Here is a 19,486-nt window from a genome sequence, read left to right on the forward strand (position 1 = left end):
TTATTTCACTTCAATCACATCAATCCCTTTGGTAAAATTTCCTTTTATCCTGCACTCGAGTACCATACTACGGGCGGTCGCCACCCGTCACACATAAATTGAAATTTGATTGTTTTTGGTTCCTCGTTTATTCCGCGAAGCACTATCTAGATACATCATACCTTTGTATTTCTACAGTCCATATATTATTTGTATAGTCATGTATATGTCGCAGTCAAGTAGTTTAATTAGCCGTTCAATTAGCAGCCTAGTCTCGGTTTAGTAGGTTAATGATTGATATTAATAGTGCTAAGGCAAGTGACTTTCTACGATAACGTTTAACTACTTGACTAGCCGAATGATTTAAATTAAGTTCCATTTTCTGCCACCCAACTGGTTTCTCAAATCAGGTTAGGTCAGAGATATTCGTATTTTCGTTACATAGAATACATACAATTGGGTGATACTGCATGAATTGCTAAGCATTCAGCCAGCCAGGTAGTTTAATAAAAGCTGTATTAAACGATACGGCTAAATATTATTCAAGAAGCTAGTTGATAATTGACTGGCTACTTAAACTATTTGACTGCGACATACACATAATGTGTAACGATATACAAATGCTAAACCAATTATATCTACAGGAATTATATAGATAAATGCAAACTCACAGTTCAGAAGCGGATAGACAAGTCATTTTCATTGTATAAACATACATATCTAGTATATGTAGTATTTTATAAAATCTTATGTGACATTGTGTCTACCAAATGTAATTCATACCAGATTATAATTTTATTCGCTACTTTGATCATAGAAAACGTTAGCAAAGGGTATAAAAAGGATGATAGTGATAAACACAGTGCCATGAATTTCAAACAATTCGGCCGTTTCTGATCTTTTAAATTTTATGCGTGATAGTGCTGAATTAATATAACTTATGGAATGTGAGATCGGGGGCATCAATTAATTACATGAGGCGTTTAGTGGGAGAAGAGAGGGTCGAGCCAAATCTCTCCTAATCTTACTTCGGGAGACGGGGAGTCTCGGCAATATCCCTTATTTTTTTCTATAAGAAACCAAGTAAAATTGCGAGAAAATCTCATTAAATTAATAATTTTTTTTCAATAAAATGTGACCGAATCTAGTCTTACCTATCATTAAAATAATATTACTATTTTTAAATAAAAATATTAAACACGCTTCTTTTAGGATCAATCCAACGGATTTACACTAGAAACAAATATCTGTAAAAATATTACCTGAGATTAGGGGAGGGGGAGATGGTTGAGCCAAATCTCACGACATCTCACCACAGGAGGTCGGTAACGTCTCACGTAATTAATGAATGCCCCCAAAGTGCACTTCAGTATAAGTTGCCGAAGTTTTCAAAGGAGTAACACATTTTAACCCACACTTGACCAGCACGGTGTACTATGATCATCTACCCTTTACAGAGATTACACAGAGTGGCTCTCAGGCTCGCTCTTGGTGTCTTCGCCGTAGAACATCAAACACATGGTTGCGTGCAAACACGCCTTGGCGGGTAGGAACCGCTCGTCGAACTCCAGAGCATAGCGGAACATCCAGATTGCTTGCTCGTATTCCTCCTGTTGAATTAATAATTTTATTGATTTATATAGTTAAAGTCCACGCCAAACTTCTAGTCCGCTCTGAATATAGAAGTGAGTCGCGTCGCAACAGCAAATTGTAGATATCAGCGGGACGAAGACAGCTAGTGCGCTAGTGTGCCCTTCCTGTTGCTACGGAGTATATGCTTGTGATTGTATTCGTCCGCATTGGCTCTCCGGCTAAACCTGCCCGCAACAACTTCAGAGCAAGCAGAAGTTTGGCGCGGACTATACTTATGTAATTTAACTTGGGTAGATTTAGAGATAGGAATTAATTCTGAAAAAAAAAATACTCCCGTATTATTGCGCCACCCGACAGCACACACCGCTTTAACTTATATGCTAAACTTAAACTCAAATGTAAAAAAAACCACTATCAAATATTTTTTCTGTTACCAGACGAAAGAAGCGAAATGAAGTAAAAGAAAAAAGAAGTATTTTATACCAGGAAAGTATGAGCAACTCCAGCTACGAATGCGTCCAACGGGTTCTTCGGCGACGTGTAGAGGGAGAGATATGCCATTTCCTTGGCTTGGTGCGATTTACTTTGTCTGGAAATATATTATAAATAAAATTAGTACGAAAACTTTATTAGTGTAGGAATCTTGATCTTTAAGACGAACATTAGAAGACACGCCGCTATGCCTGTTTCTATTTTAACTAATATTTCCACGCGTGCCGCGGGCGGGCGCGTAGGAATATTTTGCACAATTGGAATTGGCTGGCTTGAAATTAAGGTCCTACTGAAAGTCATTACCGCCACACTTATTTCTGCCTAATAACAGCAATGTTCAGTCAAAAGTTCAGCAATACTGTGTTTTAATTGGTATAGTAAGGGAGACATACTTATCCGAGTTGTAACTTATTTTTGAGGAATAGCATTTTATTGCCATCCTCAGGTAGGAAACTAATTATATTTAGCATTCATTATAGATGTTAATAGGGAACAGCTCATGCATCATTGCTCCTTAAAAAATATAAAAAAAATCTACATTTTAATTATTCTATGCTTGCAGAGCCTAATAGCGTGATGGTGTATGTGTAGCGCGCTGCACGTGCCGCCGGCACTACAGAGGTGGGGGAGCGTACCTACTCGCGTGTTGAGATGTTGGAAGTGAAAAACAAATCGATGTATCGATATAAATTAAAATATCGATAAATCGATAAACGGTTAATTTTTCTAAATATTGATGTATTTAGTTCAACCTAACTCAATAATATCAATAGGTTTATTATTTTATTATTTTACAATATATACAGTATTCATATTCATAAATATCGTCGTATAGCAGTAGGTACCGGTGGAATAAAAAAAACATCGTTTTTTGTACAATTTTCGATAATGAATATTTTATATCGATACATCAGATCAAAATGTACCCGTTAAAAATAGATATAACGAATTAAAAATGTCGATGTATCGATATATCGATATTTTTTTAAGTCTCCCACTCACGTGTGCAGGAAGGCGGAGAGCGCGCGCAGCGGCAGCGGCGCCAGGTCGCGCGGCGCCAGCGCGTGCGCGGCGGCCAGGCAGCGCACGCAGCACGCGCCGCGCCCGCCCGCGCCGCACCACCAGCCCGCCGCGAACGCGCCCGCCCACGACATCGGATGCTGCCACACACACACACACTGTTATAATGTAGTAACAAATTATTACTAATATTATTTAATTTACATACTACTAACGACATCTGTTGTGTACATAGTATAAACGTTGTTGATTCGTAAATAAAAGTCAGTCGTTGAAAAGCAAAGTGCACGTTATTTCACACACTCTTGGAGCGATTGTCCACCGCCGCCGTAACCGGACTCTCCCCACAAAATAAAAACTAACAGGAGTCAATCTCATGTATGTACCACATTTCTTATACCTACGCTCGGCGATCGCGAGGGTTGCCTGATGTACTCTTACTCACCTGTTTTTGTCTCATAACAGCGGTGTTAAACTCTCTTTTCCGAGGCACTGCAACTTAATCTTCGTAACGGCGCATCTGTGGCCGACCTCAGGTAGTAATCTATTTTTATCTGGGATTGATTACACATGTCCGTGGGCGGCAGTAGCCACTTTCGATGAAGTGGACTGCATGCTCGTCAAAAACAATAAACCCACAGAATGATTTTTCTTAATGGACCTTCAGGGCCGTTATTATTATGATATGCTAAAAATGCTGAAAGGGATTACGAGGCCAGTTTTGATAATAATTAAAACTATATAATTACATCTTTTCTCTTTTTCCCACACGGGAATCGAACAATTCATTTAAACAAAAAACACACCGTGTATTATACACCATCGGATCATCGCTCGTCGTCGTCGATCGGATTGTCGCTTATTAGGATCAAACTCTGTGAAGCAATGATGAATGAAAGACTAAAAGAAAAGTCTCATTTTGAAGAAAATACATTTTTTTTCATACATTTTCAACGTAACCTACAACTAACATAATTATTCGATATGTTTTTTAGTTAATAATTATAAATGAGAAATAACTTGGTAACTAAATTCCCGCCATTTTTTAAATTTAATTTTTAATAAAAATCACAACTGATTTTGTAATAAAGTATTATTTCATTACTTAATAAAGTAGTATTTCTTGTTGTTTAGAACTTGTTTTCAACGTTTGATTCGGAAAATACATTATGACAATTTAGCACCCGTATTATATCTATTAAATTATTTCTTTTCAACTTACAGTTTCAACATATTTGGTGAGCTTCGCACCGAGCATCACGTAGTCGAAGTATTCAAACATCTCGGCGAGCTGGTGCATGAGGTTGATGGTGGGTTCCCAACGGTCGGAGTACACCTTCAGGATCTTGTCCAGAAAGAAGTCCTTCGCGGGATCGGTGGGCATCTTGCAATCGGGGAACTGTTTGCTGGACGCCACCAGCATGGGAACTTCGGCTGGGAATCTGTTATTAATTGAAAATATTATGTGTGACATTAAATTTGTTATAAAATTTTGTAGGCACATCTATTTTGTAATCTGATAGTAGAAAATATGTTTAAATAAATATAGCTAAATGTACAAGACTTAATGATGCCGCTATCGTAATATAATAAATACGCATTGATTTTTTTTTCAAATTTATAGTTACTCTTCTGTCTGAAGTTAAATTGAGTAGATCAAGTTAAACTGTGTCTAGCTAGACCAATATTAAAAGATTCTAACCATTTCAAAAAGATAAAAGTCTTCATCATAATGTTTATAATACTGTTCTATTAAATGTTAAAAATTTTGAATAAACAAATTAAATTTATATTCTTCTTTCATTTTTATTTTTATTTATTTATTTATTCGGGACTACCAACATAAGATACAGCAGTGACTATCATATACAGTACAATCATATCTATTATCTTATTGGGTAACTGTTCTTACTATGACAGGTAATCACAACATGCGTTGAATGTATATACATACTTAAAATTACTATTAATTTCTTTAGATAACAACTATATTACGAGTATAATAAAATAGTACTATAGTATAGTCCGCGTAAAACTGCTAGTCTGCTCTGAATATGGAAATAAATCGCATCGCCATAGCAAATTGTATGACTGACTACATCTGCTCGCAACAACTTCAGAGCGGACTAGCAGTTTGGCGCGAACTATACAATAGTATAATAAAATTGACTTACTGCAGTCGGGATTCAGTGACCAGCTGCTTAAAGCTAACTACTTGAAGCCAGTAGCCCAGTTGCAGGTGGTGATATGTGCAGTCTTCCTCCTGCATAGCCATGTCCGCGGGAGTCATACCTAGAGATACATAATTATTTATTAAGTCAGAACATAACATTGTAAAATTAAATTACACACAATGATATTTAATGGTACTAAATACTGCAGTATTGATACAAGTTAAGTCCTGTTTAATAATATATCACTGACCTCCTTTAGAAAGGGTATTTGGAGGCACTCACTGTATTAGCGGAGATATCGATCTCTAAGATTGATCTTTAAAATCTCTGTATATATAATAACTTAATAACGTTAAATATTACATACTTACGAGGTAATTTCCTAGTCTACTCGAAAACACTGTACACTTACACAAATCTTCATATAAAACAAATATATATTCATAAATCGGAAATATAAATAAAAATATATATAAACATATTATAAAAATATATATTAACATATTAGAAGTTGATTATCACTTGCTAAAACGGTGAAGGAAAACATCGTAAGGAAACCTTATGCAGGTTTCCTCACGATGTGAGAGATTTATAAAAAAAAAATCTCAAAGGTATGTGAAGTCTACCAATACACACTTGGCCAGCGCGGTGGACTATGGCCTAATCCTTCTCATTCTGAGAGGAGACCCGTGCCCAGCAGTGGGACAGTAATGGGTTGATGATGATGATGATAATATATAAACATCTCACACCACTTACCATCACACCTCTTAGGACCACAGCCAAGCAGCCCGGTATCGATAACTTCCATCATGGCGCCGAAGTTCCGCTGGTGTCCGGCCACATCGCTTCTCTCCGCTGGCATGTTATCTAGGAACTTCTGGAAGAACATCCTGTCCACCTCCGATGGTAGACTCTTGCCGTCTTTCATCAGCCGGTTCAGAGCACCCGCTTCTGTGAAAAAAATCAAATCAGTTTTATATGAATTTCAAATTAGAAGTATGCTATTCACCAAATATATATTGCCACGCTTAGGACATCTAAGGTCAACTGAAATAAGGATAAGAGTCCAAACTGGATGTTGTATTAAAATGCGTTACCACCACTTAGGACACCTGAATTGAAATACCCTTTATAAGTCAGCCTTACAAACAGTAGCGCTTGCCAAAACAGGTGTGATAAATAAATTTAATCATAAATGGTTTTGGGGTGATGCATTATCATAAAATGCGAAAGAACTCACGGCAAGATGGAAACTTATGATAATATTTATATTATTTTTACCTTTATCCTGATCATTTTTGTTTGAGCACTGTGCATTGGTCATGTGACAGTTATCACCATTCTTCTTGCATATAACATTCATGCCAGGCTCCACTTGAGTGCAAACGTCACCTTCGCCCATTTCTGATAACAATCAATAAAATGGTGATTGCCATTATAATTCAGTTATTTTATGCAACATTATTCAAATAAATACACTTATAGAACTATTAAAAAATTTAAAGTGCTTTGTTTAAAGAGTTCCAAAAGCAACAGAGTGAGTAAGATGTAATAAGAGATAATTAACTAGGTTTTTATTATACTCTGTCTGAAAGTAGAATTGAGTAGGCCTGAAAATACCCTGAAAAACCTAATAATGTTAATAATGCGATGCTGATGTTATCGACGATATTTAATGTCATGCCAATAAAAATAATAATACAATATACTGTACTGTTGTAGTTTACAAACGGTAGATATAAGACATTACACACAGTACATAAGACACATTCGTCTTTAGACAATGATTAGATCATGATGAGCACTCACCAGCCTCCTTAAAGGGTTTGTAAACCTGTTTAAGTATACAAGCCCAAGCATACAGCAGGTTGCGACCGAGCCCATTCATAAAGTTCCCTTCAACCCTCACCACCTGCTTCAGGTGGAACAGGTGCGTGTTGCGGTGCTTCTTCAGCATGTTTAACTCCGCAAGTACAAAGTTTGTTGCTGGCTAGAATAAAGACACAATTCTAAAATGCTGAGCATCTTCATGGTTCTACTCCGAGCACGCCGCCACACCTATTTCTGACTTATAGAAGTAGTTTTTAGCCCTGACATATTTTGATTTGGAGCATAGTAGTGTAGATAATCTGTCATAAAGTGTAACAACTTAATCCTCAGGACATCCTCCTCAGCGCATCTGTGGTTGAATCAGGTAGGAGGTATCAAACCTATTTAATTCTAATAGAGATGTCTGAGGGCGACAATGGCTACTTATCATAAGGTGGATGTCTAACTGTTACAACAATGTCCTACAAAAAATGTTTAGAATATTGCTGCCCTAATCCTAATCCCTTATGAAGTGAAACAATACTGACCTCATACAAACTCAGCCTAAAAGCTTCCTCAGCTGCCACCATGGATTCGTCGAAATATCCCATCTCCAGATAAATAGACGCCAAGGACACAAGCACCAAGTCGCGGTACCTCGACGGTACGTGACGGTTCGCGGAGAACAGGCAGTGTAACGCGTTTATATTGTTGCCACGCACTCGCCAGTACAGAGACGACAGCGTTAGCATCATCCATTTAGGGGCTATGTTCTGAAAAACAAAAATATATACGACACATAGGTATCTCAGAATGAAAAGGATTAGGACACAGTACACAGCGGTGGCCAAATGCGTATAGGTAGACTTCACATTAGCAGTAGCAGACGAGCATGCTGTCCACCTGATGGTAAGTGGCTACTGCCGCCCATGGACATCTGTAATCAACCCCAAATAGGATTAGATATTCCTACATGAGGTCGGCCACAGATGCGGTGCTACCCCTGAGGACTAAGCTGGAACGCCTCGGAAAAGTATATCTCTCTTATCACACCCTTCAAAACGGAACGGAACGGAATTATTAGGCAGAAATAGGTGTGGCGGTAGTGCCGCCGGAGTCAAACCACAAAGGGTTCTACCACCTTCTACCACCTGCCGTTGAAAGCTATTTTACGATCTCTTAGGCATGCAGGTTTCCTCAAAATGTTTTCCTCCGATGTCAAAGCAAATAAAAATTAATTTCTTATACGCACATAACTTCGAAAATGAAATGGGATTCGAACCTCAGATCCACAATCGAGAGGCTGACTTTCTGACGCTATCACTGCTGTATACAATGTCTACGTAAATATATTAAATCATACCATCTGTGTAGCAGCGTATATGCGTTGTCCAATTTCAGCATCTTGCATATGAACCACCAAGTCCACGTTTCCATCGCCGACGTATTCTAACAGCTTCTGTCTCAGGTATCCTGTATTCACTACTTCACCTACTAATTGTTGCCTGTAACATAAGTTTAGGTTAGGTTAGTAGGCTTATTTTAGTATTTTATTTATGTGATAAAACTATAATTTATTTTAGCAATAATTAACATTTTCTGTTGTATTTTGTGAAAAAGTATAGAAGACTATTATTTGACTTTTAAAATAATTCTTAAATATTAAGTGTTGTGGCCAAAAAATGTGGCATGATGTACTATACAGTAAAAAATAAATATTATACTTCTGGGATTTCTTGGGTATAAAGCTGGCAGATTCCTTGTCCTGAGGGCAAATCGGCGGGTGCCACGGCAGCTCGTGTTCCTCAGACTTCGACACACCAATTTTGTCACTGAGCAATGATTTCATTCTGAAATAACATCATACAAAATGAAAAAAAAAATGCATTTATTTTATATTGAAAAGTTGGAAATTTTAAAATAACAACAATCTTCTAAGCCCTTTGGCGTCTTTGCCAAAATATAAAATATGTCAGTTCATAACTGGGAGGATCCCTCGAGCAAAATTCGACCATGCTTCATTAACAGAGGATGTTAGAGAAAATTACAGGAAAGACGCCAACCCGCGTCTGATGTTTTCAGACCTACCCATAGGCCTCTGAGAAGATTTTACGACTGTTATGCAATTATTAGAACCTCGACTAACAGTTTTACGTGCGGTTCGTATCAAGAAAATGCACATAAAATTTTGTCACTAGATCACCCATCCAAATTCCTATCAAAACAATCTTAACTATGGAACTTATTATTTAGCTTACCTTATTCCTTTATTCTCAAAGGGCAAAAATACAGGGAATATAGCTTCCACATTTCGAGGGAAATTAGCTGCATTTTCATAACAAAGTTTATCTGAAGGCCACTCGGTATCTTTGTCAAATTCCTCATGGTTCCGACTGATCTTCATTGTTGGTGGATATCTACAAAGACAGATTAGCAACTTAATATAATTTATTTATACATGTTGGTATTTTCATAATGTCCATGATCAGTTTCTTAGTGTCTATACAGTAATTGGAAAGTAGAGCGCTTTGTGATTCTAATCCGGAAGCACCATCGCCACACCTATTTCTGCTTAATAACAGTGGTATTCAGCACTATGGTGCTGTGTTGCGGTTTGAAGGGCATGTTGCCAATATCAGGTAGGAATTTAATACTGTCTGAGGTTTATTACAGATATCCATAAAAAATATATGTGTACTTAAAATCATACAGTATAATAAAATTACGCAATAATTAAATATTATAAAATTATATGATAAGAAATGTACTCACATCATATATCCTGATTCATATTCACTGATGTCATCATATTGGCTGTCTGATTTCTTTTCACTGGTTTGTCTTGTATCAATTTTTACACTGGGTATTTCTATGAATGGTTTCACTGAAATAAATAAAAGCATCTATCAATGCAATGCAATGTAATATGAAGACAAAGACCTTTGTTTTAAAAGTGGAAAAACCCTCAATAGTTTGTCTCTGGCGGCACCACCATGCCTATTTAATAACAGTTTTAAGTATTACTGTGCTTTGGTATAAAGGTTGTTGTAAGGGTAACACTTATATTTTTGAATACTAACAACAATATATTACCATCAGGCTTTTCAGCATTTATGGCGGCCATAATATCCCTTGCAGCACTGTCTATTACAATTCTCGATTTCATGGGATCAGGATGGATAACAAAGTCGGACGCCATACTAGCATGCTTATCAATGTGCCGTAAGAGATTCTGAAGATTATACAAAGAATCAATTGCATGTACACCCCTCACTTCTAACCATTCTTTCTTGTACATAGGGCCATCTAGAAAGTACTTTATCAAAGCATTCTTATCTCCATAACTTTGTAGAGTTTTTATATCGAAACCAGTTAGATCTGACATCTTCTGGCAATTTTTTTCAACATTTCTATAATCTGTAATGAAAAAGGATGTATGAATAATTGATATGATATTTATTTATTTCCTTTGTTGTGAGCAATAAAGAGTAGTCATTCGAAAACAGTAAATATGCATTAATATATGTTATACTGTTTAACATTCATAAAATTTAATGCAATATGACTTAAAAAAATATATGTTACCAAAATTATCATGGTGCTTCATTGTTTTCAGGAAAGTGCCCTGCGCTTTAAGCCAGTACGCTTCCTTCTCACTGTATTCCTTGAGATCATCACGCAGTTGTTGTAAGGTGCTAAAATGGATTATCTATTGAGTTCATAAAATGTATTAACGAAGTTGCCATCTGTAAATTAATTGCTTAGAAATTACACATTTTAAAATTTGTTTTAGATACTCACTCTTTTATTTTATCTATTTTTCTAATAACCTTCGCATAGCAGTGAATTGCATCTTTATGTTTCACAACTAAATCCATTGTAGGATTTATTTTCATAGACGTTTCAATATGGTCTATGGAGCTATTAAAATCACCATACACAGCATAGGCATTAGCGAGCATAAAGTGGTTTAAATAGTAATCAGTATCGTGATCCACTGCGGCATTTAAAACTGTGATAGCGTCCTCTGTGGCCTGGCTCCGATGTAGAATTATTCCCAAGCTCAGCAATGGTATGTCTTTGTAGCGTCTATAATTTAAAATATTACAAATTATCAAAATATAATCAAAATGTCATTCACTCTAAGAAAACCAATAAATGTTACAAATGTGTCTTAAACATACAGACCAAGCAAGAGACATCATTCTTTGAGACAAGAACTCAGTAGTATAAATTTAAATAACATCTTTGTCAAAAGTGGTCAAACTGTGTGGTTTAACCACCACACCTATTTCTGACTATTAACAAAAGTGTTAAGCACTACTATGTTCTGGTTGGATAGATGTGGTAATGGAGATATACTTTTTCAAGTTGTTCTAAATTAGTCCTTAGGGGTAGTGGTGTAACTGAGGCCGGCCTCTGTGTTTGATAACAGATGTCTATGGATCTAAGTAGCCAATTACCATAAGGTGAACTACAAGCTCGTCTGTTACTCCTATATTAAATATAAAAGCCCATTACCTAGGAGCATAGTGAATAGCCCGACGACAGCACTCAATAGCCTTAGGAGCATTCCCTCTAATACGCCAGTATAATGATGCCATATTGTAGTGAAGCCAAGAAGAGCTGTTTCTTTTCAGTACAGTTGCCACCCAGTGCCCATACTGGTCTGCATTCATTATAGGAGATATCTGTGTCGGCAGAGCTAGCTCAGGGTTAATCGAGAGATTAAATCGGTTCATCACACTCTGAAATGAAAAAGAAAGGAAATACTTATTTAATGAATGGATTACAAGGGTCTCTATTGGCTACTTGGACGAAACTCAAAACTATCCACTGACAACAAGCTGCTTATATACAAAACAATTCTAAAACCTATTTGGACCTATGGTATACAGTTATGGGGTTTGGCAAGTATCTGAAATGTTATGATCATCCAACGAGTACAAAATTACATATTATAACAAATTTCAAATGCACCCTGGTTTATAAGAACAACAGAGGTGCATGAAATTCTGAACATACTAATGATAAAAGCAGAAATAGAAAGTCATGGAGAAAAGTATAGAAGACAACTACAGAGGCACACTAACCGACTGGCGGGGTAGCTGGCAATTGCAGTGACAGAATGTTGCCTAAAAAAGCGGCAGGATATGTTCGATGTGTGACTAAGTCCGAGAAGAAAAGGTTGGCTCCACTGGGAGCAGATCCCTACAAGCCATAAAGAATCGCAACACATCTGTTTATAGTCAACAGACTGATTGCAGATGACAACACACAATAAAAAAATAAAAAATGAATGGAATACATAAAAAATAGTACCTAAAACCATTATTTAAAGATATTTTGTATCATGTTTAATACATAACACTGTTGCGAATACATTTTTATGTTGTTTTGTATATTCTTACTCTAGTGCTAATGATGCTCATGATCTTAGCCAAATACTGTATTACACCAATCTGATTTGCTTAACTACTCTATGAAAAATAAGTGTCACTACAGTGGTTTCGGGTGGTTCAGTGACATTCCCCAATGATATGATGCTACAAACTTAGAAATAGATAATTTTCATATTTTAGAAATACTCGCCTTACTTTCTCTATAGTATAACACCATTTGATACAGATCTTTAAGTGAATAAAGAATAAAATATATCTATTATAAATATGAATATTATATAATAGAAGTCTTCTATTATAAATATAATATTATAAATATAATAGAAGACTGGTGTGGGCCAATTACAGTGTCTGCAGTCTATAGCCCTCCGAAACACGCCATGAAACAAGTAGATTACGAAGATTACTTTAACAAATTGGGACAAAGATTCATGGCTGGTGGGGATTTCAATGCAAAGCACACATTCTGGGGGTCTCGACTAATTACGCCAAAAGGTCGTCAATTATTATCCACTATTAACAAATTAAAACTTGGAGTCGTTTCAACTGGTGAACCAACGTATTGGCCAACAGACACAAAAAAGAAACCCGATCTTATTGACTTCTGCGTCACTAAAGGCTTTAACAAAACCAACTTTAGATGTACATCTAGCGCCGATCTGTCTTCTGACCACTCACCAGTTGAAATCATACTAAGCAGAAAAATTTCACAAACACAACCACCTTGCAGACTTCATTCTAGTAGGACAAATTGGGACTATTTCCGTGAACTAGTGGCTAACTCAATTAATGTCAATATTCCTCTGCAATCAGATGAGCACATTACAAACGCAGTAGAGCACTTCAATGATGTTATCCAGGAAGCAGCATGGGAAGCCACTCCTCCTCATCCAACAACACGTAATACACCACAATGCTCACGTTCTTGCCGACAACTATTAGCCGAGAAGCGTAAAGCTCGTAAACGCTGGCACATTACAAGATACCCGCGGGATAAAGCAACCTACAACAAACTCACGGCACAATTAAAGCGTCTATTAAGTGATAGTCGCAACGAAAGTTTTACCACATATCTTCAGCAATTAGATGCCAAACCTTCATCAGACTATTCGTTATGGAAAGCAACAAAAAATCTTAAACACCCGATCATCCACCATTCACCACTTCTTAGACCAAATAATACCTGGGCTACGACGGATGAGGACAAAGCACAAGTGTTCCTGGAACATCTCCATGGAGTCTTTACACCAAATCCTGACAATGGTTCGACAGTAACTGACATGGTCTCAAAATTTTTAAATCAAACACATCAATTAGAAAAACCAATTCAAAATTATAATAAACAAGAGATTAGATCTGCCATTAAAAAAATGGCCATAAAGAAAGCACCAGGATATGATTTGATAACACCAACTATCCTAAGAGAACTACCAGATGTAGGATTAACATATCTTACAAAATTATACAATGCCATCCTATGAAAACAATTCATACCGTTGCAGTGGAAAGTTGCGAAGATTAGCCTGAAAAGTCCTGAAGATCCTAAGTCCTATCGCCCCATCAGTCTACTTCCTACCCTTTCCAAATTGATGGAAACCCTGTTTTTAAGCAGGCTAAATCCAATCATCCAAGAATCACACCTGATACCAGACCATCAGTTCGGCTTCAGACAAAGTCACGGTACAATTGAACAAATCCACAGACTTATCGAAAACATCTCTTTGACCTTTGAAAACAAAGGTTACTGCACATCTGCTTTCTTGGACATATCACAAGCGTTTGACAGAGTTTGGCATGAAGGACTTTTGTATAAAATCAAAAAGACTCTGCCAAACAACTTTTATGGCTTCATTAGATTGTATCTCACTGACAGGCATTTCTTTGTATGCCAGGGAGAAGCAATTACTGAACTTAGAGATATTCAGGCAGGAGTGCCACAGGGTAGTGTTATGGGTCCCACACTATACCTCCTGTACACTGCAGATTTACCAATTTCTATTAAGGTTGTCATGGGAACATTTGCTGACGATACAGCCATCATGGCCTCTGATGTCTCTCCGCATCACGCATCCAATAAACTGCAAGTCAGCCTAAATAAAATAGCAGGTTGGCTCAAGGACTGGCGCATTAAGGCAAATGAATCCAAATCTGTACAGGTTACATTTACGACTCGCAGAGAGACCTGTCCACCTGTAACTATAAATGGTGTCCAAATTCCACAATCTAATGAAGCTAAATATCTTGGCATGTATCTCGATAGACGTTTAACCTAGAGAAAACACATCTATACAAAGCGCCTAGCATTAGGACAGCAGGTCAGAAAAATGTATTGGCTGATCAATAAAAATAGTCAACTCTCAATGGAGAACAAGTTGCTCCTTTACAAAACCATAATCAAACCAATATGGACCTATGGAATTCAGCTGTGGGGAACAGCAGCCAACTCCAACTTGGAAATACTTCAAAGATTTCAATCTAAACTATTAAGAATGATAGTAAACGCACCTTGGTACATAACAAACGCAAGACTCCACCGAGAACTGGGCATTAGAACCATTAAGGAAGAAATAAGGGACAAAACATCAACATATAAACTTAAGATAATAAGCCATCCAAATACATTAGCATCCCATCTTATGGATGACATATTTCCAAGCACCAGAAGACTTAAAAAAAGAGTAGTCCAGGACCTACTCAAATGAGATTTAAGAGGGCATGTCACAGGACCTGTGCCTCGCACAATACCACCCGCTCTAAAGATTGCTGAATGTCCATAGGGACAGATTGCAATATCACCTGGTTTAAAAAAAAAAAAAAAAATTATAAATATGTTATTTTTTCAAATGTATGTGTATGAGTTACCTCTAAATGTTCAAAAGCAAACATGCTGAATGTTAGCGAGGATATCTTCTTGCAATCAGGTACATCCTTGTCATGGCCATAATACGGATTGTGGAGTAAGAACTCCTGGTGCGCGATGTTCTTCGAACTGCCATCGTCTAGGAACGCGGAGTACCAATCTACGGTACTTAGCAGACCAACATCCATACAATTTTTATCCGCCATGACATATGCGCTAACGTCTGTTTCATAGTCCAGGTCAGACCACAACTTTGTTATCACTGTTTGTCGTTTTGATAACTCATGATACAAGTTGATCACGTCTTCCCAATGAGTCTCTTGGTTTAGAAACGAGAGCAGATCGTAGGGTCGCGCTATTTCGAAGGGTGAATCGATCTGGAAATATTATCATGAAATAAATTCATGTTTAAAATATTAAGTTATCCCTTATGCCGGAAATTGCTATCGCATCGTACCCGGGGTTGAATTAGACCACTTTCCGTCACCATCCAGTGTGTCGAAGCATGTGAAACATCTATGACACACACGGTAATTAAACATAAAAGTTTTACAAACAACATTTTGATTATCTCATGAGTTACTTAAATATTATAAACGCATACTATTTATTTATTATCAGATCATTTAACAAGGATTTCAGCTCTAATCCCACAACAATCCTATTGACGGACTGAGTGAGCAGCAAAAGTTTTGACACTTCTGTTTAATAATTGACATTTGACAGCAGCGAAAAAAAATAGTGCTAGTTCACATTAAGTCGGCCCGACCGTTTCGCCGTTCACCAATGGCCGGGTTAACTCTAACCACTTGGCCACAGCCAACAGCGGCGCGACGAGCGGGGCGGCGAGCGATTGAAACAAATGTACTAGCGAGTATCGATGCGGCCACAGCTACGGGTGGTGCGGCGAGCGCCGCGCGTGGCGCCATCAGCGAATGTACTTAAAACAAATAATTTTGTTTTAATCGCGCATTAAGTTAAAATGTATGGATACGGAAAAAAATATCAGTGACTTGCTCTTGTATATTACTTACTCTCGGTTATTAGTTCCTGTATTCATAATAAAGTTTTTTAAATTCCCCATCTTCTCTTCTTTTTTTATTAAATGGGTGTGCCCCTATTCTTGAGTGAATAATATATTGAGCTAAGAACGCACTCGTTTCAAGGCAAAAGCGACATTTCTTTTAATATAAATAGTCATAAATCTATATTGTTAAACAGGTCTTAAATATGTTGCATATATTTTTTCGGGAATTATATAAAAACATGCAATAGAAAAAAATAAGTACTATGTAATAGTGCTTTTAGAAAATATTTTAAAAGCATCTTGTAGATTTTTTTACTGTACATCCATAATAGGTACGTTTATCATTTGGAGTATGCATATAAACAGTGTCCAGCTAACGATCGGCAAGCACCAACCGCACACGCATCACCAAGCTACTTCACTCTACAAACTGCAGCCGACTTCATGCGATTCAGTCTGTGTGCAGCTGTTAAGGTTGTGACATCGTGCAATACAAAACCGACCAATATCAATTTTAAAAATGCGGTACATCTGAGGGAACTCTAAACGATAATAGCCAGACTAGCACAAACCAATAGATTGATCTTCATTGAAAAATTATAAAATATATTTGATAGGAAAAACCATAGATAGATGGATTATTGATAATAATTAATAATGGTCATAATTGGCTACTTGACACTTTTTGGGAAACTGTTTTAATGAATTCATATACGTATTATATATGCCTTTCATTGATCATTTTTTCGAAAAAAGGGCTATTTATTAATAAAAAACATATTTTTATTACGGTAAACGGAACGTTACGCCAAAACAGGCGGTCAAGTGTCATTTCGTAGCGTGACGTCAACACATTGAAAATATAGAAATAAACTTCGACGCTACACATACTTCAGGGGAAATCTTAGGAATTATTTAACTTTTATTAGTACAATTGCAAGAATGTCAAATTACAAGGCGTGTGCAGTGACGATGTGTTCAAGTACGATCGCTAAATATCCTAACAAATTTGCTTATACAAGTTCCTAAACCCAAATCTCATAAACGTTAAAGAACTTGCAGATTCTTATATGTTTAAATCCTCTGTTTGCAAGCAATGACATTTTATACTATCTATGTAAGAGAAGTATTATTGAAGAAAAGGAATAAATTTAGTAACTCTCGAGTGATTCGTCAATTCCAAATCATTGGAACGGGACGTAATCAAAACAAAACAGCAAGTGGAAGTATTCATATATTTAATATTTTATATAGATGTCTATGATAAGAATAGAATTATAAGACGTCTATGAGAATTCTATTTTAAGGGCCCATTCTGTAATTAATAGGACACAATTAAAATATTTCATGACTGTGTTATTATTGATGGTGCATGTGCACTGATTAAGTTACATGACTGTATAATTAAAATACATGATTTGCTAATATTAGTATTTTATTAACCAATTTCTTTGTTTATTTGGTTTATATGGTTCTATTAGTGAGTACACACAGTAGAACTTTTGTATATATTTATCATATGTTACAGTTACAATAATTACTACAGATCACCTAAGCTAAATTTTTGTGCTGCTTGCGTGTCTGCTTTTCTTCATTACTAAAATTATTTTCCGTAACAAATGGATATATATTTTTATCACTGTCATTTTCAGAATTAAATTGCAATGAAATAATAGGAACTGTATGGTCACTTTTCTTCCTTCATCTTGTTGGGTAGGTTACGCAAGTAAAGAAGTACTATTTCCCGTGTACTTTACTTTATGTATTTCAGACTGGTGCCCACTTTCGAAACTTTTGGCTCCTCACTTCTTCTAGGCAGGACAGTCATCACATTTTCATTTTTATTGATGTACCTTGTGTTCAGGACAACTTTTACTTTTCATGAAACACAAACTTGCCTTCCTCTTAAACTGCACATACTCTATAACGTCGTCACTATACGATTGTCGGGAAGATCTGTAAATATAAATATAACCAATTAATAACCTTAAAACAGTTCACATAAGAATATAAGTATATTTAAAAAAATCTTAATAATCACTTGAAGACAACCTGTCTTCTGTCTGAAGTCAGTTAAGAAATGTTTTAATTGTCCGATATGATTAAATGTAAATATAAAGTAAAATGTAAATTAAAGGTGGTAGAACCCTTTGTGGTTCGACTCCGGCGGCACCACCGCCACACCTATTTCTACCTAATAACAGCAGTGTTAAGCGCTGCTGTGTTCCGGTTTGAAGGGTGTGGTAAGGGAGACAGACTTTTCCGAGGCGTTCCAGCTTAGTCCTCAGGGGTAGCGGCGCATCTGTGGCCGACCTCAGGTAGGAATATCTAATCCTATCTGGGGTTGATTACAGATGTCCATGGGCGGCAGTAGCCACTTACCATCAGGTGGACTGCATGCTCGTCTGCTACTCTTATATTATAAAAAAAAAAAAATAAAAATAAAGAATGTTTTACTTACGTTGTTTATTTGATATTTCCATAGGTTACCTCACGGAAGTTTTTGTATCCATTTTGATTTATTGCACTGCATATATGGATCTTCTTTAAGCAGGTTCACGCTATCAGCTTTAATATAGTATGGCTTCATTTCGGTTCACAACATAAATTCAACCAACTCTAACAGCAAACGATTTAATTATTATTTGTCTTGTTTGGTTTCGATGTAGTGACGTCACATGACATTTGAGGCAGCACTGTCGCCGTTTTGGGATTTAAAATCCACAGATTAAAAATCGAAAATTTCTTTTTAAAAAATAAAATACTTAGAACGTATTAAAAAATAAAGAAAATACTGCATAATTTATGTTTACTTATAAGCTATCATATCCAACATATTTCATATTTTATTGTTATAACTGTCAAGTACCCAAAAATGCGAACAATCAGGCCGACCTAATGTGAACTAGCACTAAAAGTCAAATTCAAACTGTCACTACTCATGACAAGAGCACAGACTAAATATGAACTACATAGATACACAAAATACGTTAAAATCTTGCATAGAATCTCTACTTTTTACAATAATAATATCAACCATAGCAAGAAGCATAAAAACATCTACCAAATAGGTATCTTTCGCTAAAAAAACTACACTGTGGTGCAACTTTTCTAACTTGCGACATGA

General features: G+C 36.5%; 1 protein-coding gene and 1 long non-coding RNA gene across 2 annotated transcripts; both read right to left on the reverse strand.

Annotated features, from left to right (window-relative positions):
* Positions 1–1,198: 1,198 nt before the first annotated feature.
* LOC140751560 (tetratricopeptide repeat protein 17) lies at positions 1,199–16,042 on the reverse strand. The gene is made up of 19 exons (XM_073085472.1): positions 15,790–16,042; positions 15,335–15,709; positions 11,592–11,818; positions 10,872–11,159; positions 10,656–10,765; positions 10,164–10,487; positions 9,843–9,954; positions 9,329–9,487; positions 8,795–8,920; positions 8,434–8,575; positions 7,619–7,843; positions 7,071–7,251; positions 6,543–6,665; positions 6,018–6,212; positions 5,259–5,376; positions 4,307–4,526; positions 3,067–3,224; positions 2,056–2,161; positions 1,199–1,589 (listed from the first exon to the last, which is right to left on the reverse strand). Exons 1-19 carry the CDS (start codon positions 15,892–15,894, stop codon positions 1,440–1,442), a joined length of 3,444 nt encoding a protein of 1,147 aa, XP_072941573.1. The 5' UTR covers positions 15,895–16,042; the 3' UTR covers positions 1,199–1,439.
* Positions 16,043–17,694: 1,652 nt separating this feature from the next.
* On the reverse strand, positions 17,695–19,151 carry LOC140751944 (uncharacterized). Its single transcript, XR_012103400.1, has 2 exons — positions 18,821–19,151; positions 17,695–18,315 (listed from the first exon to the last, which is right to left on the reverse strand). It is a non-coding gene; the product is annotated as an uncharacterized LOC140751944 (long non-coding RNA).
* Between the last annotated feature and the right edge of the window lie 335 nt (positions 19,152–19,486).

The sequence above is a fragment of the Epargyreus clarus genome, unplaced genomic scaffold (assembly GCF_041222505.1).
Source record: "Epargyreus clarus isolate Ecla_fem2 unplaced genomic scaffold, WU_Ecla_fem_2.2 ptg000023l, whole genome shotgun sequence".
In the NCBI taxonomy this organism is placed as follows: domain Eukaryota; kingdom Metazoa; phylum Arthropoda; class Insecta; order Lepidoptera; family Hesperiidae; genus Epargyreus; species Epargyreus clarus.